The 21,936-nt window shown below is 39.9% G+C and overlaps 2 protein-coding genes and 1 long non-coding RNA gene across 4 annotated transcripts; all 3 read left to right on the forward strand.

Moving 5' to 3' along the window:
* Positions 1-428: 428 nt before the first annotated feature.
* Positions 429-1,201, forward strand: LOC148801758 (uncharacterized). The gene is made up of 3 exons (XR_016083801.1): positions 429-605; positions 719-827; positions 933-1,201. It is a non-coding gene; the product is annotated as an uncharacterized LOC148801758 (long non-coding RNA).
* Positions 1,202-5,634: 4,433 nt separating this feature from the next.
* Positions 5,635-9,927, forward strand: LOC104586858 (plant viral-response family protein). 2 transcript variants are annotated; one of them, XM_010244227.3, is made up of 4 exons: positions 5,635-5,902; positions 6,491-6,986; positions 7,877-8,370; positions 9,440-9,927. In XM_010244227.3, the coding sequence occupies exons 2-3, from the start codon at positions 6,640-6,642 to the stop codon at positions 8,364-8,366; spliced, it is 837 nt and encodes a 278-aa protein (XP_010242529.1). In that variant the 5' UTR covers positions 5,635-5,902; positions 6,491-6,639; the 3' UTR covers positions 8,367-8,370; positions 9,440-9,927. The 2 variants fall into 2 exon arrangements, with proteins under 2 accessions (XP_010242529.1, XP_010242532.1); XM_010244230.3 differs by having other exon boundaries at positions 9,458-9,927.
* An 8,214-nt stretch (positions 9,928-18,141) lies between these two features.
* On the forward strand, positions 18,142-21,053 carry LOC104586899 (cell division cycle 20.2, cofactor of APC complex-like). The gene is made up of 6 exons (XM_010244282.3): positions 18,142-18,491; positions 18,683-18,955; positions 19,058-19,327; positions 19,420-20,436; positions 20,562-20,707; positions 20,811-21,053. Exons 1-5 carry the CDS (start codon positions 18,399-18,401, stop codon positions 20,700-20,702), a joined length of 1,794 nt encoding a protein of 597 aa, XP_010242584.2. The 5' UTR covers positions 18,142-18,398; the 3' UTR covers positions 20,703-20,707; positions 20,811-21,053.
* Positions 21,054-21,936: the final 883 nt, after the last annotated feature.

Genomic DNA, 21,936 nt, shown 5'->3' on the forward strand with positions numbered 1-21,936 from the left:
TTAACAAGAAGCAAGTTAATTTTTAATATTAGTTTTATAGTGGAAATTTTAATTAATAAACTTTATAGTTTAATTAGACTCTATTATGTTTAGTTTTACTATTTTATTTTATAATCAACATTTTTTATATTTTTGAACATTTTCTACAAATTTATGATAATTTTAGAAAAATTGAAACATTATTTTTTGCTGATATTTATTAACGATTTTATTAAGTAGTTAATCATTAAGGGTCTATATATTTTGCCATGTCAGCACGTCTCTCCTCGCAAGAAATTCCATTCTAATTTTCTGTTTTTTTTCTATTTTCTTTTTTGCAATCCACGTAATTTCAAGCTTTTTACAACCAACCAAATGAGTTTGCAATTTATTCATTTAAGACGGTGGGAGAACACCAAACGTTTCATCTATCTAACTTTTTCGTTTACAGTCGTGAAGATCAGACTTCTTTCATTGACGCTTCCTAACACAAGTTCAGCACCTTCAGGAGACAGAGAACACCTTCTCAGTCTTAGACGTCCAGCTCTCACACGCTCTCGGCCTCAGACGTTCAGCTCTCACATCCTCTTAGTCCCCAACAGAGAACACGTTCACGAGACCAAAAGGTTGAACCATCTCAGCCACTTTTTCTATTCATTTTCATTCTTTTCTTGCTTTCTCTTCTCATCTCACTCTTTTGATTTTTACACATGTTTTCTTCCAACTTCTTTGGTTTCAGTTTCGAACGTTCTCACCTCCTTTTTGGATTGAGCACGTCTTTTTTGGGTTGAGCAGACGTTTCAGAGGTCATGGATGTTTTAGCTCTTCCAAACAATTGCAAACAGCAGGTAGGAGGCCAAACGTCTTTTTTATTGTGAAAAAAAAAAAGAAGATTTAACCCCAAAAAAAAGAGTACAAACACCCAAAAAGCTAATCGGGTCGACGCATGACAGTTCGGGCGAAGAAGACGACCTACGCGGGTCAGCGATGACCCACTTTCGAAAAACCCTAATACAAAATGACGAGTCCACAGAGGGAGGTCGGCTCCCTCCTCAATTGACAGCTCGGCCTCAACCTTCCAATCTCAAAGGCCTCAGTTAACCGGGTCCTGCCTGTAGAGTTGATGCCGAACTCTTTGGTTTGTGGTCAGTCTCCTTTGTTACTATTCGGTCTACGGCCTTGAGATCACTTTGCCAATGTTCGTCTACTTCCTTCAATTAAAACATCACCGGTAAGGGTATTATTATTTCTCAGTCCGACAACGCAATAAGCTATTGGTCGGAGAAGCGCTTATATATATAGTTTATAGTAAATGACATATAATGTGTATACAATTTTATTTTATATATTATATATAATATAAAATTATATATAATACATATTATAAGTAATGTTTTTAAAACCGGATCAAACAAGAGACCGTTATGACTCCAATTCTCGGGTTGAATGGTTCTCAGATTCTTAGTTTTCGGGTTCAACTGTTTTTTATCAAAAAACGGTTTTGGGATAAAACAGAACTGGCCAAATGACCGGTTTCCAATTTTTCCGGTCCGGTCCGGGTTTGAAAACCATAATCATAAATGTCATATTATAATATTAATATTAGGCGCAAGCGCGATTCTAAATTTTATCAACCTAATACTCGCGTAGGCCCAAGGCCAGAATTTCGGGGTTGGGTTGCCCCTATCCAAACCCATAAAGAAGCAATGCTATTTACAGTTTACTGCTGTTTACATTTTTGGCTTCTTCCTACAGACATGACGTTATTACCGAACTGTACCAACTATGAACTACAACTGGAGAGTATGACGTCAGTTGTTGTCACCTACTGGACTGTGACCTGGTACAGTGTCATTGCATTGTTTTGTGTTTTTAAATGATTAATATAAATTTGTGAAAAAATTGTGTTACCACATCATATATAAACTAGCGGAGGTTTGTAAAAGCTAAATTATTATATAGTAAAAAAAAAGGAATTTGCGAAAGGAAACTTTTTTAATTATAAGTTTTTAGGAAAAAAGATTTATATGGATAATAATATATTTAATAAAATAAAATAATAAATAAATAAATATTATAGTTTTGAAGTCAATTTAATATAAATAAATCAAATTTGTTATTAAATAAAGAATACAAATCTTTTTTTCTCGATTTCCTAGTCGGGTTTTAGAATTTATATGGGGTTAGGCTTGGGCTCAAGATCTAGGCCCGATGGTCTGATAGACTACTCAGGCTTGGGCCTAAATATGTTTCATTGATATAAAGGTAAATAGGTTTAAGCCCAACCCCGAGGGTAGAAATAGGGGGGGGGGGGGGGGGGGGGGGAATACTAATGGTTCCCCCACTCCCCATTTCCCATTCCCCATTCCAATGGTGTCCCCCCCTCCCCCGGGATACTTTAGAGGATTAGCTCGGCACAACCCTCGACTCAAGCCCGTGCAGGCAAGTGTCGTACCACGGGACAGGCTAGTCCATGGGCCAAGTCTTAAGCCAAGTAGGACCACGAATCAGGCTAATCCATGTTTTTTAAAAATTTTGAAAAAAAATAGTGAAAAAGTTAATATAAATTAAAAAAAATAGATAAAAAATTAAAAATGATCTTAAAATTTTATTTTATATGAATTTTGATGTATACAATTGTTTATATATGTAATAATAAAATGAAATAATATAATAAAATTGAAAATAAAATTATATATTATATAATTATTGTATATAATATACGACCTGAGCCCGTGTAGGCCCATGCCATACCGCAGGCTAGGCCACAAACTGGGCTAAGCCATGTTTTTTCTAAAGTTAAGAAAAATAATGAAAAAAATTAACATAAATTAAAATAAATAGACAAAAAAACCAAAATAAGATCTTAAAATTTTATTTTGATGTGAATTTACCATGAGACCGGTCTCATGGTAAATTCTACGTGGCAAGATAGGTTTCAAGATAGGGGAAGGGGAGGAGAGAGAGATACAATTGAAATGTTTTTATATAAATTAAAAAATATATAAAAATTTTAAAAAAGATCTTAAAATATTATTTTATAAGAATTTTGATGTGTACAATTGTTTATATATTCGATAATAAAATGAAATAATATAAAAAATTGAAAATAAAATTATATATTAATATATTATATAATTATTGTATATAATATATGGCCCAAGCCTACACGGGCCTGTGCCATGCCATGGGTCGGGCTGGTCCGCGAGCCAAGACTAAGGCCAGGTCAAGCCATGAACTAGGCTAAGCCATGTTTTTTAAAAATTTTGAAAAATCTAACATAAATTAAAAAATAAACTAAAAAATTAAAGATCTTAAAATTTTATTTTAGCTTGAGCTTGCACGGGCCTGTGCTGTGCCATGGGTTGGGCTGGTCCACGGGCCAAGTCTTAGGCTAGGCCGGGCCACGAACTGGGCCAAGCCTATTCATGGGCTCAGAAGCCCAATAATTCAGCCCGACCCATTAACAACGCTAAATTAATTAATTGAGATAGCCTTTACCAATCTTGTGTTGATAATACATAAAGTTTTATTTATTTATTTACTTATTTTACTAAATTATTTAATTAGTTAATGATTTAATAATCTAACAAATTATTATTGCTAGCAAACTAAGACATAGAATCGTGTATATATTTATATATTTACTCTCTCACTTGATTGTCTATTTATCTTATTTATTTTAGTCATCTCTCCCTCTTTCACTCTATTGCATGATGGCCGTGATTATTTATTTATTGTTTTATTTTATTAAATTAAATATATTATTATCCATAAATTTTTATTTATTTTCAATAGATATTTTTTTCAATAAAATTTTAATTAAAAAATACACTTTTCACAATTTTTTTTCCTATATAATAATTTACCTTTGACAAGCCACTTACCATCATGTTTGGCTCCTACAACGTAGGGGCCCCTCCTTCTAGTATTCATAAAAGCTCGATCAATTTGCAGAAACCCGATTGATCTAGGCCTAATCCAACATAGGTATGCTTGTATTGAGCCTAGGTTGGTAAAATCCCTCATGTTGGCCCAAGCCGGAAGTTGAAATTTGCATCTTTGGCTCAATTTGGAAGGAGGATAAATACAAATATAGAGTGCAAAATGGCAAAACCTTGTATTTTGTATGTATTTGCACTGTACATATTTGTATTTGTAATTTGAGCACTAAGGTAAGGCCGTGTTACACTCCTAGGAGTCTTCAAATTCAAATGATAAAACAAAAAGCAAACCAAGTCGAACTGAACCGAATAAGCTAGTTCGCTTAAGTTAATTTGGGTATTGGTTTAGTTTGGTTTTGGTTTTTCTGTTTTTTGTTTTTTGTTTTATAAATCGGTTATTGGTTTTGATTCAATTTGGCTGAGGTTTTCAACCAAACCGAACGAACCAAAAACAAAACTAATGCTTTTATTTAATTAAGTATATTAAATTTTTAGGGTCCGTTTGGTTTGCAGTTGGAATCGGAATCAGAATCGAAATCCTTTGAAATCAGAATGATCCATTCCCATAATCTATTTGATTGAAAAAGGAATGAGAATGGGAATTAGAATTAACAAGAATGGAATTTCATTCCCAAGGGAGGGGTAGGGATGAGGGAATGGCCATTCTAGCATGAATATGAATGAGATTCCGATTCGACCCAACCAAACAGTTAAAATTGGAATAGTCCATTCCAAGGTTCAAAGTATTGATACGATAGACTATTTTGGTTGTTTGGAAAGATTATAGACTATTTTTTATTATTAAAAAAATGGGATAACAGACGTTTCAGACTGTATTGTTTGTAAAAGATACAATACGATACGCCCGATATGGTGCGTATCATATTGATACATTGAACCATGGTCCATTCCGATTCCGATTCCGATTCCAGACCCCTATTCCTGCGAATCAAACCGGGCCTTAATGTTCTATTTAATACTTTATACCTATTAATTATTATCTTTCTCAATAACTAATTTGACAATTTCCTATCATGGTCAATTCGACAATTCACCATTGCAATAGACTTTAAGTCAATTCTAATTTTTAATTAATAACACTTATTAATTATTCATTAATTATGAAATGTTTACCATTTATATGAAATCAAGCCATCATCAAACCGAACCAAATCAAACTGAATTCAATTAATATCAATTTGATTCAATTAAACCGAATAATACCAAACTGAATTCAGTTAAGATCAATTTGATTCAATTAAACCGAATAATTGATCAGGTATTCGATACTAACGAAAACGAATCGACCGATTGTACACACCCCTAAATAATAGTTTGTATATATTGAAATGAGAGTGATAAAAAGGGTTTAACTTAGCCAGGCTTTCCACGTGTAGACAGCTCCTTTGACTCTCTTTCTCTCTCTCTCCAAACTTGGATGACATAGAATTCAACATTAACCGGGTAGGCGGGTAGATGCTTCTCAGAGAGTCAGAATTGGCCTTAAGTGGGGCCCATCTTACATGGGCCTAGACCTCCTGATTGTCCAAAACGTGGCTTGTTATTGGGTCTCACGTGGCTTCATCGAGCAGCCTGAAGCCTCACATCGCATCGCCAAACGCCCAAACCTTTTCTCTTCAGTCTTCACCGGTGAAAGTCGTCAGAAAACAAGTAGGAATATAAATGGAATTAATAGTTTTAATTAATTTTTAGGGCTTGATAATTGATAAATGATAAATGATTCCTCTCTTTTTTATTATTATTCCCGTTTCCACCTTCGGCCCCGACCCCGAGAGAGATCGGAACCGGACCCAACACAACCAGGCCTCGTGCTTCCTTCCCCATCTCTCTCTCTCTCCTCTTCCTTTTTCTTTATCGATTACGAGAGGGTCAGAGCTTTCCGGTTCGTAATCATTCGGAGACAAAACGCTTCGGTAGTTCGGTCACGAAATCTATGCTCGAAAATCCAATCATTTTCTGTAAGTACTATTCTCGCAAAAAAAAAAAAAAAAGACATTAGAATGAACCAAACCAGATTTTCAACGAGCCTTCAATTCAAACGTTTCTAGCTCAATTTCTTTTTTTTCTGTTTTTAGGTAAAAGTTGTTTATTTTAAGTTTAGTTCTTCGGCTTTCTCGTTCACCTGAGATCTATTGTACTGTTTACACTTTCTGTGTTGGAGACGTAATTCTGTAGATTATAGATCTATGTGTCGTTTTGCTTTCCGCCATTAAAGCTCGTTTCTCGTACTGAGCTCCCATTTTTTGAGACCAAAAGACCAGAACTGATCTTCCGCGTTCTTTCGTTTTACCATAAAGTATTCCCTTCCCTTTTTCAGTTTTTCGGATCTTGCACAGGAGCTTATCGAACAGAAAAGATTCCTTGGATGAGGTCAAAGTATTCGTGACAAAAAATAAAAAACCTAGAAAATAGAGCAAAAGAATTTTCGAATTTTTGTTCCTGTGTTAGGCTTAAAATCTAAGCTAGAAGTTCGATTCTTGAAAATTTCGGTCACTTCGGATTTTAAATCGAGAGCAGAAAGATTGAAATCCTTGCCTTTGTAACAGGAAAATTTGGATTAGCACTCCGGGAAATAGACGTCGGCAGTTGGGCTGCAGAAAATAGGGATTTCGGTCTTCCATCACGAGAAGAAAAGAAGAATAAAGAAGCTTAGAGATCAAAGTTTATCAGTGGTTGAAGTGGGTGAGTTGCAGAGATGGGATCTTTCAAGGGTCACGTTCTGCCAGGGACGTTGTTTCTTCTGGTTGGAGTCTGGCACATATGGAGCTCGATGGTAAGGTACGTGAAGAACCCTAAAGGTTTCAGGGTTAGGGTTTGGAACCCTGTACCGGGATTCGACGGGAGGCTCAAGTATACGGAGCTTTATGTGGTTGCAATCGGAGCTTTCATCGACATGTGCATCGAGCTCCTGTACTCGACCCACCTCAAGTTCTTCGTTAATGGCGTCCTGAATCCTTCTCACATGAACGATTTCGAGCACTCTGGGATGCTTCTAATGTTCTTCATCTTTGGCGTCGTCGCTCTGCTTTCTGAAAAGACCAGGTCAGTCCCTTCTAACCTCCTTCTTCGTCTTCTTCGTACTGAATGATCGGGATTTGGAATTGGTAGCTAATCGTGGCCGTTAATCGAATGCAACGCGAAGATATCATCATATCAATGATGATGACTTTCTGAGAAGGGACTGCCGTACTTTTCTCTGTGATCATGTCAAAAATACAAAAGGAGTGTATTACGTCGGCTCAATCAATGGGTAATGGGTAATGGGACACCATCCATCAATGGTGCTTCTGAGTTCTGTTGTAAAGGGTATAGACAGAGGACTACCATTGTATTGGGAATCGGGATCACATAAACCTTTCTCCTCTGGGGATGTGGGTGGGGAAAATGGGTCGGGTTAAGCTTCCTCAGGTCACTTAGATTCGTCATCTTCCAACTTAGGGACGATCTTAAATGGAGCGGGTATACCCTACCAGGACCCGAACCCGGATTATACAGTCGGATTGGTGTTAGACACTGTTGGACCGAACTTGTTCATTCAAATACCAAGTTGGATGGATATTGTTCTTTGTTCAAGCCCTCTGCACTATATTATATCCTTTTTAAAAGCACCTTTCCTAGAATTGATTAAGGTGTCTAAGAATAGGCCACCCCAAAAGGTGTCATAATTCTATTGATTATGACAATGTTGGAAGAAAACTGAGAGTTGTGGACCAAAAAAACGTTTACGTGGACATCAATTTCTTTATGAATTGAATACAATAAGCTAATGGGTCCATGAAGTTTTTTACTTCAGGATAGTCCTCCTGGTAGCATTTTTAATGCATCTGATCATATCATAAAGTCTGTACTGATGATTGCTTGCACCTAATTCTGATGACAGTGCTGCATGAACAATATTTTGATTAGCCCCACCCATTTCTTTTGTCCATCAGATTTCTCCCATTGCCAGAAGGAGCTCTATGCTTGATCGTTGCCACAGCATTCTCTGCAGAGTATCTTCTGTTCTACTTCCACTCAACTAATCATAAGGGCCTTGAGGGATACTACCATCTCCTCCTAGTCATCCTTATAGGCCTCTGCATTTTGTCCACAGTGTTTGGGGCCCTTGCGCCGACTAGTTTCCCTGTGGACTTGTCCTCTGGTATTGCTATCACCCTGCAAGGCCTTTGGTTCTATCAGACTGCCTTCACTCTCTACGGACCCATGATGCCAGATGGTTGTATGCTGAAAGGTAATACCATCTCATGCCGATCAATGGATAATCAAGTCAGAGGAGAGTTGCTTGCCAATTGTCAATTCTTTGGTCTGGTTCTTGGTGTTATTGCTTTTGCCCTGGGGTTATACAAAGCTGCAGCTTCAAGATATGGGCATTCTGAATTAAGGAGCTTCCATGCTGCTGAAAATGGTTTTGTCAGAGATTAAGGAGGTAGTTTTATTTATTTATCTTGCACGTATCTCTTTTGAGAACAATATAGAGGAACAGTTTGAGAAGTTGTGCATATAGGTGACCTCTCAAATTGAGGGTCACATCTGATTGATCTCCAAACCATAAATGAATGTGGTAGGATGATCTCAGATGCTCATTTTGTTTTCTTTTATTCATGAGGTACCCTTCTGTAGCATTGAATAAGCTACAAACATACAAATTCTTGGAGTTGGAGCACTCCTAGCTTGTGCTTGGGTTGGGTGTGCATTAAGTTGAGAAGGTCTAGAATGTTTTTTTGGTAATGCCATTACCATCTACTGATTCGTCCAATACAGAATCAGTGACATTCTTGTTCTTCATTTTCATCTTTCTTTTTTCAAGACAAGAAAGCAATGGTTAATCACATGTCAGTTGTGCCAACAGCCAAAGGATTCACATAACTCAGGCTTAAACTATCTTTACATTTATTTATGATACCTATTTAGATTTTCAGGTTGATTTTACCTGTCCATGGCCCAGTAGTCGAAATGGTCACTCAGCACCCCTTCAAATGAGGCATGGGATCAAACATTGAAACTGCAGGCTTTCCATGGCATGGCCAGTGGGCCTTACGTGCACCCTGCTATGCCCCACCCCTGATTCCCCTATAATGTGGAGTATGTAATACAAAAAAAAAGTTGATCTTACCTAATTAAGTTGGAACTTTGTTGACTATACAACTAATGGTTAAAAAAAAGAAAAAGAAGAAACCCATATTTGGGTGGTTTAGTCCATCTATTGACATTTGAACCCTTCCCTGCAACTTGATCATACTTTAGCAATTGTTACTATATAAGATATTCTTATATCATTATCTTCCAAGTTCCATACACTGTATTCGCCAAATCTGGTTAGGTTTAGAATATCTTTTAGCATCCCCGACAACTTTGCTACGGCCAGCACCTCAGCATGGGAATCAAAATGTTATTTTCTAGGCAAGGTTGTGCGTTGGATAGTAATTGTCAGCTTTATGTAGGATTATATTGATGATAATCTAGTTTTTGTCCCTTTTTTTCTGTGTTATTTACAGGTTTTAATGGATGAACAGGAGAGTAGGCATGCTGAATCGCATTGAAGTTGGGCTAAGAAATCCTTGAGTCGTAAGTGGGCAATAATGTTCAAAGAGACGTTCTGTGTGGAACACTTGTTCCTGGCCTAACCATTCTGTAGATACCAAGTTGTTCCTCAGTACAGTTTGTAACCAGAAGAGTGTTTTAGAGGAGATCAACTTCAACCATCTCAAAGCCCTGTGAAGCACTCAAAAACATTTGAAATTCTTTATGAAGTACTTTTCCTTGCAGATGTTCATGTATGGTTTATAGGGGTACCCGGAGTTGGATTTTGCACAGCGGAGGTAGTTTTATTGGTCAAAGACATGGGCCACACACCCTAGCCCCAGGTGGAATGTCTAGTGTCTACTACAAAGTGGGTTCAATGTCAAGTGTGATGAACAGATGTGCTTTTTTCCAGCATAAGTAATCAATAAAGGTATTGAAGTAGATGGGCGATTTGTTTTTAGTTGGTGCCAAAAGTTGTAGGTTCTCTTGCATGGAAGTTGCTTAGTGGGTAAGTTTGGTATATATATCATATATGGTTGACAGATGTTGAGACTTGAAATTACCCAAAATAAAAGGATGTATTTAGACCAACTGCTATGAAAAGAAACGAATAAAATGAAGATGCCTTTGAATGCACTCTTCCTAAACCAAGACCTAGCTAGTTTGCCTTGGGTTGACAATGTAACGAGTCATTTTCCAAGGTCTAGAAGCCTTTGATGATAGTCTGTCTGGTGAGACTTCATGTTTTTGTGATAGTTTCTTATTTAGAGGATACCTGCCTACCTGGTGATTTTCAGATTGAGGAAGGGTGTATGTTAAATCATTTTATGGGGAGACAATGGAGTCCGTATCTGCTGCAGAGACCACAGTCGCATCCCATTGTTGCGAGTTGCGACCTCCAAATATCAATGGGCATTATCATTATTGGACTTCTTCGAATGAAAAGAGTAAACGGTCCGGTTCACGGTGATTAGGGCACGCGGCCCCACGCCTCCTTGTTTCTCCGTTATCATGTCTTTTTCGAAATCATAGTTAAACTCATTTGTATCTCTTCGCTCTCTATGTCTCTTAAAAGAGAAGACTTTCACTGATTCAAATGGTCGTGCCCGTGCGGCCGTGCCTCAGATTTTCTCTTCCCGTCTCCAATCAGCGACGACAAACAACATTATAGTAAAAGAAGCGAGATTTACTCCGCATGTTCCATTGTGCAGCTGAAAGGTGTTTTAAGGCTGGTGTGACCGTGTGACTCGTGAGGAGATCTAGAATTTTTTTTTTAGGTAAATTACATACAAGTACTTTGTACTTTGGGATGGTAATAGATAGATATCCTGAACTTTTAATTGCAACATTTAAGTACTTTGAACTCTAAAAAATACACTTAGGTCCATTCCGTCAGTTAAACATTACATAATGCCAAAAATACACTTTTTATATATTTTTACTCCATAGAATGATCTTAAACATACACGATGAGGGTATTTTTGACATTATGTAATGTTTAACCGATGGAATACTAACGGATGGACCCAAGTGTCTATTTATGAGAGTTCAGGGTACTCAAGTGTTGCAATTGAAAGACTAGGGTACTTATCTATCACTACCCCCAAAGTACATGGTACCTATTTATAATAATTAACCTTTTTTTAATATCTTCTAAAGGGTTACACAATGGGGGGGGGGGGTGGGGGGGGGGGGGGGGGGGGGGGGGGGGGGGTAGCCCATCCCGCCCATCCCCAAGGGGCGGAGCCAGGGGAGCCATGGCCCCCCCTATGGTTCAAAAAATCTTCATAGTAATTTCCCCTCCCCCCACTGTCTACTTCAATGGTTGGCCCCCCCACGGGTCCATCTATATTTCATTTAGGTTTTGGCCCCCCTTATAAAAATTTCCTAGCTCCGCTCCTTCCATCCCCCAACCTAGGTGCAAGCGGATTTGATCCCAAATCTCCGCTACGACCAACAGGAAACCTTACCGACCACTTGGTTGGCATCTTGTAGGAGATCTGGACTTTGTTTTTTTTTTTTTTTTTTTTTTAAATTAAAAGTAAGGATTTGACTATGATGCCACAAAGATACCAGAAAAAAATTATAACCAATCAATCAGTATCATAAAAGTGGAAACCAAGTAAATGGGTTTTCATCAGATTTTACATGGGTTTTGATTGATCAAATCTTTTTTTCCTATAATGTCTGTTCGGCATCATGGATTTTCCCTAAAAATGTATAAGTTCTCTTGATATACATTTGATTTATTGTGAAAGTAGACAACTTAAAGCCACGAAGAATGAACAAAGGACTGCCAATGCCTTTCTAATTGTCTACCCTACTCGAATTTGAACCAGTCATTAGTCGAGCCATTGGCTACATGGCCTCTAGGACAACAAAGTGAAAAGTAATTTGAGGAATCCATTTTATTTCATGAAAATTATGTCATACAGTTGTAGGATAAAAATTCCTTATCATCATCATCACTAAGCCTTATCCAAACTATATGGGTTTGAATAATGACCATTAGGCCTTGTTCGTTTTGTGCTACCTAAGTAATGTGTTTCTTCGTACAAGTGATTCCTAGGAAAATGTTGCTTGGATATACAGCATTTGACCAGGCAAAGTGTTATTTAGGTAAGACACGAGAATTCATGTGATTTGATTTTTCAGTGGATAGGTAACTTACCATTTACCCCCCTCCAAAGAGAGTATTGGTTACCTATTGTCTCCATTATAGCGGTGACCACCGCCCAAACATGAGATTACTGCAATTCCGTCCTAATAGCCATCTTCCATTACCAACAAGACCCTAAGACTGTATTTGGTTTGAAAGAAAAGATAGGAAAAAGTAGGGAAAGAGGATTCAATAGGAAAATATCCATATTATCTGGTAAGTGTATTACCTTTGTTGTTGAGGAACTCAGTTGCAATTAAATGTTATGTTCTCTCGTCCTAATAGAGTAATACGGCTTGGGTGGGGTGGCTAGGGGTGCACGTAGGATCCAAGTTGAGGTCAATCCTAACCCAACCTGACAACCCGAGTTGTTGAACCAGACAGTGAGATTGTAAAAACTGGGGACAGATTGTTATTCTGATTTTAGATCATATATTTATAAAATCTTGAGAAACCGACTGACCCATTAGAAACTTATGAGAATTGGGTTTCAACTTGAGCAACCCACTCTGGTCAGTGCTCACTGTTAAAATGACAATAGTAGGTCAGCAAGATTTGAAGCTATAACACTTCTGTTTGTTTTATTTTTTTTATATGTAGATTTTTAAATATTATGATATGGTAAGTTCTAAGAAAAGGGAGAGAGAGAGATTCGGAGTAGGAGAAGAGAGAGGAAGAGCTCGGGGGTATGAATGCCAATGCCTTTATTCACTTCCTTAAGGCTATATTTATAGCCTTTTGATGCTACAAACTAGGAATTAAAATAGGAACTACTCCCATGAACTTAAGAGATTATCAACTAAAACAGAAATGACTTATCGACTCAAACAGAAATGCCTTATCGACTAAAATAGAATTGGCTAAGGCTTATCCCAGATACTACAACTAACTTGACCGAGTCTCCTGCTGCTGCTGTCGCATAATTTGTGCACGTATCATCCCCCCTCTGAAGGACCCTTGTCCACAAGGAAGTCAGGATATGATTTGGTGAAACGCCACTCATTTTCCCAGGTTGCGTCCTCAGCTGGTGCTCCTACCCATTTCACCAAGATTTCAGATTTTGGATGATATTTGCCTTTACGGATAATTTGATGATCTAAGATAGCTTCTGGTTGTGGAAGGATGGTCGATGTATCCAAGATTGGGGGTAGTTGGGTGGAAGTTGGGGTGACTAGTCCCAAATGCTTCCATAACAAACTGACATGGAACACATTATGGATTTGAGAGCCAGGAGGCAAGGCCAATCGGTAGGCCACCAACCCTACCTTCTCAATGATTGGGTATGGCCCAAAGTAACGTGGGGTGAGCTTCATAGAGCGCCGAAAAGCCACAGAAGTCTGTCGGTAAGGCTACAATTTCACATACACATAATCACCCACGTTGAATGAAGCTTCCCGTCGGTGTTGCTCTGCTTGACATTTCATCCGATTCCGCGCTACCCAAAGGTTGTGTTGCAACTCACGTAGAATGATGTCCCGGTCACGGAGGTATTCATCAACGGCCCCTACTCGAGCAATTCCTGGTACATAAGCCAGTAGACTTGGGGGTGGGATACCATAAACTGCTTCGAAGGGTGTCATCTTGGTGGAAGAGTGAGTGGATGTGTTGTAGCTATACTCCGCCCAGGGAATCCAGTCGAGCCATTTCCGCGGCTAGCCTCCTACAAAACATCGTAAATATTGCTCCAATGTTTGGTTGACGACTTCAGTTTGTTCGTCGGTTTGGGGATGATAACTTGAGCTCATACACAATTTCGTCCCATGCATTTGGAAAAGCGTTTGCTAGAATGAGCTAATAAACACCTTGTCGCGGTCGCTAACAATTGAGGTTGAAATTCCATGTAGGTGAACAATGTTGGCGACAAAGGCCTTAGCGACAGTCGTGGTGGTGAATGGGTGTTTTAAGGATATGAAGTGGGCATATTTTGTCAACCGATCCACAATTACCATGATAACTGTATACCCATTGGAAGACGGTAACCCTTCGATAAAATCCATCGAGATATCTGTCCACATTTGCGTGGGAACCGGTAGCGGTTGAAGCAATCTCGTTGGCTTCATGCAATCTGTCTTGAATCACTGACATACGTCGCACTGTTGCAAGAATTCCTTCACCGCCCGACGCATGTTAGGCCAAAGGAAACTGTGCTTGATACGAGAGAGGGTTTTATGGAATCCAAAATGCCCACCTACTGGGGATGAATGGCAGTCAACAATTACCTTAGAAATCAAGGTGGAGGCGGGGCTCAAATAAATTTTGCCCCCCTTGAACCACACTCCATCTCGTTGGAGCAGCTTGAGGGAGGGTCGTTTCTTCATGGTATAGAGATGTACAGAATTTGAAATTCAACCATACGCGACAAGGAATCCGCACCTTGATTTTCAGCCCCCTTTTTATACTCAATCTCGTAATCATAACCAAGTATCTTAGGCAGCCTCCGTGTTTGTGCTGGTGTAGTTATCCGTTGCTCGAGTAGATGCTTTAGGCTTTTTTGGTCAGTGCGGATTGTAAAGGGCTTCCCAAGAAGATATGGGCGCCATTTCCTAATGGCTTTGACGATAGCTAACATCTCCTTTTCATAGTTGGATAATGCCAAGGCCGAACCCTTTAGTGCTTCACTAAAATAGGCCACTGGTCGATTTTGCTGGGTAAGGATCGCACCAATTCCTGTTCCACTCGCATCGCACTCAATCACAAGTCGTTGAGAAAAATCCGGAAGACATAAAATGGGTGGTGAAGTTAGTGCTTTCTTCAACTGTTAAAAGGCCAGCTCTGTTGTCTCGTTCCATTGGAATCCTCCCTTGGTCAAGAGTTGGGTCAAGGGAGCCGCTATGCTTCCGAAGTTACGGATAAACTTCCTGTAGTAACCGGCTAAACCAAGGAAACCACGAACCCCCTTTGTTGTTGTCGGTGTAGGCCATTCGATAACAGCTTGTATTTTGGTTGGATCAACCGACACGCCTTGCTCCGAAATTAAATGTCCCAAGTATTCGACCTACGAAACACCAAATCGACATTTTGACATTTTTGCACACAATTTGTTAGAGGACAAGATTGTTAGAACAATTCGCAAATGAGATATATGATCTTCCCATGATTTTGAATAAACCATAATGTCGTCGAAGAAGACCAAAATAAATTTTCAGAGGTAAGGACAGAAGAGATTGTTCATGAGGCTTTGAAAGGTTGCAGGTGCATTTGTCAAGCCAAACGGCATCACTATGAACTCGTAATGCCCTTCATGTGTCCGGAAGGCTGTTTTCGGAATGTCTTCTTCTCGCACTCGAATATGATCCAGACCGTAGATTCAGTTTGGAGTAAAATTTGGTCCCATGGAGCTCATCTAGGAGTTCATCGATCACAGGAATTGGATACTTATTTTTAACCATGATGTCATTCAGTGCTCGATAGTCCACACAAAATCGCCAAGCTCCATCAGCCTTCTTTACTAACAAAACCGGTGACGAAAATGGGTTGTTGCTTGGTCTTACCAATCCTGACTGCAGAAGCTCCCCCATCTTCTCTATCTCCGTCTTCTGATAATATGGGTATCGATACGTTCTCACACTAACTGGTCCTTTGTCGGGAAGGAGCAGGATTTGATGATCATGTGGTCGTTTGGGAGGCAAGTTGGTGGGTGTGAAAACTCGGTTAGGAGATCGTCCATCTCAGGCGGATAGCAACTTGGTTGGCTACTGCAATTGGAAGGAACTATTTGGAAAAGGAACCCCGCACCATGTAACCCATTGCACTCCTTGTCGGTTAAGGCCTCGATGCTGGCTCGTCCCAATCCCTAGAAGGTGCAAGAGATTCCTTCCCTCTTAAATGTTAAGGTCAACTGTTTGTAATCCATCTCGATGGGTCCAAGAGTTTCTAGCCATTGTACTCCCAATACCAACTGGCATGCCGCGATTGGAAGAACGTAGTAGTCGGTAGTAATGGGATGCCCTTGAATGGTGAGAGTGAGAGCCCGACACTGTCCCACACATTATATCTTTTCTCGGTTGGTGACCATGACTTGGAATTTCTTGTCCCGACTCACAGGTAACCCAAACTTAGAGACTATGGCCTGATCAATGAAGTTGTGGGTGTTGCCGCCATCAATTAGTACCGTCACATTCTTGTTTTTCAACTTACTTAGGACACGTATGGTTTGCGGGTGTTCAGCTCCTGCAATTGCATGGAAGGAGATCTCAGGAATAGCTTATTGGTTTTTTGCCTCTGGTTCGACATTCTCCATGTCCGCCTATACGGGATCCTCGATCATGAATAATTGTGGTCGTTCGCAACGGTGGCCAGAAGTGAATCTCTCATCACAATAATAACATAACCCCTTCCCGCGTCACTCTCACGCCTCCTGGTTGGTGAGTCGCTGGAATGTGGCCGAAGGAGCATTGGAAACCGGGTTCGCGCACTGGGTTGGAGGAGGCCCGAGCACACCAGCCATTGGGTGAGGTGACCCCTTTTGGGTTATTACGACTGGTTAGGACCGAACTTGCTGGTTCGGTTTCCGCTGTAATTGATTTCGTTCCTCAATTAGTCGAGCCACCCCGATCGTATCTAAAAGTCCTAGGCTGCTTAATCTTCACGTCTATATGAATGTCATCACGAAGTCCTGCAATGAAATAGCCGATGAGGAAATTCTCGGGCAGGCCGTCAACTCGATGGGAGAGTCTTTCGAAGGCTTCTTGATAAGCTGCCACAGTTGTGGTTTGCTTAAGGCGCGTTAAAGCTTCTGACAGGTCCTCGTAGTCGGTTGGACCAAATCGTTGTAGCACAACCTTGGAGAATTCTTCCCATGTGAGCGGTCCGTGATGTTTTGTCAACCACCTGTGCCATTGCAAGGCGATGCCTTCTAAATGAAAGGAAGCTAGTTGCACTTGTTGGTCTGATACAATATTTTGGAAATCAAAATATTGCTCTGCCTTGTAAATCCAGCCGCTTGGGTTGAGTCCTCCCCATTAAATTTTGGGAATGACAATTTGACGTGCTGATGAGAGTGATCATGGATGGAGCTGGAACGGGAAGTATGTGGGTGTGAGGACTCTTCATGAGCGAAAGGGTTGGTCTCGGGAGTGGTTCGTGATGCTCGAAAGGCTTGGAGTTTGGTTAACACTGCTTGTAAGACAATGTTCACCTAGTCGAAGCTTGACTCGTGTCGTGCTAAGGTCTCGTTGACCTCATTGTGGAATTCTGCGTTGGTTTGCCACGAGTATCCATGGTCGGAACCGGCTCTGATACCAATTGATATGGCTAAGTTCTAAGAAAAGGGAGAGAGAGAGATTCGGAGTAAGAGAAGAGAGAGGAAGAGCTCGAGGGTATGAATGCCAATGCCTTTATTCACTTCCTTAAGGCTTCATTTATAGCCTTTTGGTGCTACAAACTAGGAATTAAAATAGGAACTACTCCCATGAACTTAGAGCTTATCAACTAAAACAGAAACGACTTAATCGACTCAAACAAAATGCCTTATCGACTAAAACAGAATTGGCTAAGGCTTATCCCAGATACTACAACTACTTGACCGAGTCTCCTGCTGCTGCTGCCGCATAGTTTGGCTAAGGCTTATCCCATTGGCCCTTTGTCCTCTTCCCATATTTCCATTTGGGCTTGGATTGTACTTTGAATTGCTTCTTTTAGGCCCGTAATTCCAAAGACAATGAATGTGGGCTTTGGGCTTAGTGCAGGGTTTGGGTGGTTTGAATGATTCGGTAAGATTCGGTTTATGAAAATAGAATGAGAACTGGCAAGCCATTGGATTCTATTGGAGATTTTTTTTTTTTTGCTGAAAATTTGTATGCTTCATTATAGTTTACAAGGAATGGATCAACAATCCCAAGAACAAAGATTCTAAATTCACGGTTCTGATAGCGAGTCAACAACTCCCGCGAGTTGGCCGAAAAAAAATAAAATAAAACAACTCCCGCGAGTTAACGCAAGAAAGAGCCGTTGCAAACTAGCCGTTAGAACTAAAATTTAAATGTTTATAATCGCCATTTCTTGTGACCTCGTACTATCTCAACATCTACCTCTCTAAGCGCTCAGTCAAAGATAACGAACGCCATCATTGATCATTTCGTTGTTGTTCTGTTTATTCCTGATTCTTCATAGTTTCTTTTCACTAATACTGCATCTGACTTTACCTGTTTTACAGGCTTCATTTACTTCTGTTTTTGTGTCTCTGATCCTTTGTTTTGCAGATTTTCATTTTCATTTTCTCTTCTTTCTTTTCTTTTTTTTTTCTTTTTTCTTGTTTGTTTTTTGCTAACCCTATGGATGCAGGACCTTTCACCTCTTCGAACAAAACCCAATCTAGAAACCCTCTTCAAGAGCAGAACCTACAGAGAAGAAATTCAAGGGAAAATGTAAGTTGGCCGTTCAGCATATGATAATGGAAATTTTCTGATGCCCATTTGTTTCGTCTACGATTCAACAAAGAAGCAGATTTAATGTTTTTTTCTCTTTCTCAATGTCTCATATTCTGGGTTTTCCTTTAGACCTTCCCTAGAGACTAACTCAAATCTTTCTCATTCGTTTTCATCTGTGGAATTGGCAGTTGGACAGATTCATTCCGAATCGTTCTGCCATGGATTTCGACTTTGCCCATTACATGCTAACGGAAGGGAGAGTGGAGAAAGAGAACCAGGCAACGATCTCTCCATCAAAAGAGGCTTACAGGAAGCAGCTTGCTGAGACTTTGAACTTGAACAGAACTCGCATTCTCGCTTTCAAGAACAAGCCCCCCGCCTCGGTTGAGGCAAACTTCCCAGAATCTGCCATATCTGTTCACCAAGCAAAGCCCACGAAGCCGAGAAGGCACATTCCTCAAGTGGGTTTTCTTTCTTTCTTGATTCTTTGTTGTGTGGGTGGTTCTGCTTTCCATGGCGTCTTCAATATTCTAGAGTTTCTGATTTTGTTTGATGGGTTACAGTCTTCGGAGAAGACATTAGATGCTCCAGAACTTGTAGATGATTATTACTTGAATCTACTTGATTGGGGTAGCAGCAACGTTCTAGCCATTGCCCTTGGTAACACAGTGTATTTGTGGGATGCTTCCGATGGGTCTACCTCTGAACTTGTCACCATTGACGACGAGGATGGTCCTGTAACAAGCGTCAGTTGGGCTCCCGACGGACGACACATTGCAGTTGGCTTGAACAATTCCGAAGTCCAACTGTGGGACTCTCTAGCCAATAGACAGGTCAGTGGTTTCTCTGAAATCTTGGATTTATGGATGTGTATATACACCCATTGTTGTCAACATTTCTTACCTGGGTGGATATGTTTCTACAGCTGAGAACTCTGCGTGGCGGGCACCGATCTCGAGTGGGTTCCCTCGATTGGAACAACCATATTCTAACTACTGGAGGAATGGATGGACTGATCATCAACAATGATGTTAGAGTAAGGTCTCACATTGTGGAAACCTACAGAGGACACCATCAAGAGGTCTGTGGCCTAAAGTGGTCAGCCTCTGGGCAGCAATTAGCAAGCGGAGGAAATGATAACCTTCTCCACATATGGGATCGTTCAATGGCCTCCTCGAATTCTGCAACCCAATGGCTTCACAGGCTAGAAGAGCACACATCAGCCGTGAAAGCTCTGGCCTGGTGCCCTTTCCAGGGTAACTTGCTCGCCTCCGGTGGTGGTGCAGGAGACCAGTGCATAAAGTTCTGGAATACACACACCGGAGCCTGCTTGAACTCGGTTAATACAGGGTCACAGGTCTGCTCTTTGCTGTGGAACAAGAACGAGAGAGAACTGCTGAGCTCTCATGGGTTCACTCAGAACCAACTCACACTTTGGAAGTACCCTTCAATGGTTACGATTGCAGAGCTCACAGGACACACTTCAAGAGTTTTGTTTATGGCTCAGGTACATTATTATAATTCTCAACTTCATGGTTGCTGTTTATCTAGTAAAGCTGGATGTAGAGTTGATAACCTTCTCCACATATGGGATCGTTCAATGGCCTCCTCGAATTCTGCAACCCAATGGCTTCACAGGCTAGAAGAGCACACATCAGCCGTGAAAGCTCTGGCCTGGTGCCCTTTCCAGGGTAACTTGCTCGCCTCCGGTGGTGGTGCAGGAGACCAGTGCATAAAGTTCTGGAATACACACACCGGAGCCTGCTTGAACTCGGTTAATACAGGGTCACAGGTCTGCTCTTTGCTGTGGAACAAGAACGAGAGAGAACTGCTGAGCTCTCATGGGTTCACTCAGAACCAACTCACACTTTGGAAGTACCCTTCAATGGTTACGATTGCAGAGCTCACAGGACACACTTCAAGAGTTTTGTTTATGGCTCAGGTACATTATTATAATTCTCAACTTCATGGTTGCTGTTTATCTAGTAAAGCTGGATGTAGAGTTGATTGATTTTTACTGGCTTACTACTAATCACTTCCCTCCTCCCAATTCCCAAATACATTCAGAGCCCTGATGGGTGTACAGTAGCATCTGCAGCCGCAGATGAAACTCTGAGGTTTTGGAATGTCTTTGGAGCTCCTGAAGCAGCTAAGCCAACACCAAAAGCAAACACTGAGCCATTTGGCAACTTAACTCGCATCAGATAAACAAGGTACAATACTAAAATTGTCCTACTAATTCAATTGGGATTTTAATTAGTCTGTCGGTAATTGTTTACTGATGTGTTGGCCATTGCTTGAACTCTTGATGAACAGGTTGCAGCCTTTATCGGTGTAAATGAATGTTGCCATCTGGCATTCGACAAACTAATAACAAGATTGAACAAAAAAATATTGGGTTATTTTGTATATTCTGTGTATAAATGCCCTCCACCTCGGAGGAGTTGTCCACTTATTCCATGTCAAAGACCCATATTGTATCCCTCCATTGTGTGTATCTTTCCCTCCTTGGGGTTATATAACATTAATTAAAAGAAGTGCCTTCTCTTGCTTCCTTAATTTGTGATTTATCTTCTTTGAAAGAGCCATTATCTTTGCAAGACCCATTTTATTAAAAAAAAATGTCCTTTTATTTAAAGTAATTAAAACTGGAGTTATTAATTAAAAGAAGTGCCTTCTCTTGCTTCCTTAATTTGTGATTTATCTTCATTGAAAGAGCCATTATCTTTGCAAGACCCATTTTATTAAAAAAAATGTCAAATGAGTTTTATTAAGAAAAATTGAGGAAGGAGATTTATGACATTTCCAATTAAATGGTGCTTATCTAAGTCCAATTCAATATTTTTTTTTTGGGTTATGTCTAGTTTGGATCACACAATTCAACTTTAGTGTGAGAGTGGCTGGTTTCCTATGAGATAGATAAATTTGTATTATTTTTTTGTATCTTAATACTAATTTTTTATTAATTTTTAAAATGGTTTGTAATATGTAAACAAAATAAGGGTACAGTTTGTCAATTTCGTGACCCTCTGAAAAAAAGGTGCAAATAGAAAAATGAAATATCGAATTTACTATTTCCTGATGAAAAATCAAATTTTCAAAATAAAACCCAACTGATGAAAAACCCTGATTTCCAAATGCAATCTCTAAAACCCAAAACCGTATTTGAGACATCTCCCTCATGCATCTAATTTCAGATTTGAAAATCTCGTGGTTTTCTGTAACGAATCTTAGACCTAAAGGTATCCATCCTCTCCCACCGCCACCAGCTTTGATTATTTGAGGTCAAGTGATTCCCATGGAGCTATAGACGGCAACAAGACCTCTCCTCTGATTCTAAATGGTGGAAATCAACATGTGTCCAAGACAATTCAATTGCACAAGAACCAGAGAACTCAAAAGAAGAACAGGAACCCCGATAAGAAAAGAAAAGCAAGCTTGT

This window comes from Nelumbo nucifera, chromosome 3 (genome assembly GCF_055504915.1).
Source record: "Nelumbo nucifera cultivar China Antique chromosome 3, China Antique-T2T, whole genome shotgun sequence".
Lineage (NCBI taxonomy): Eukaryota > Viridiplantae > Streptophyta > Magnoliopsida > Proteales > Nelumbonaceae > Nelumbo > Nelumbo nucifera.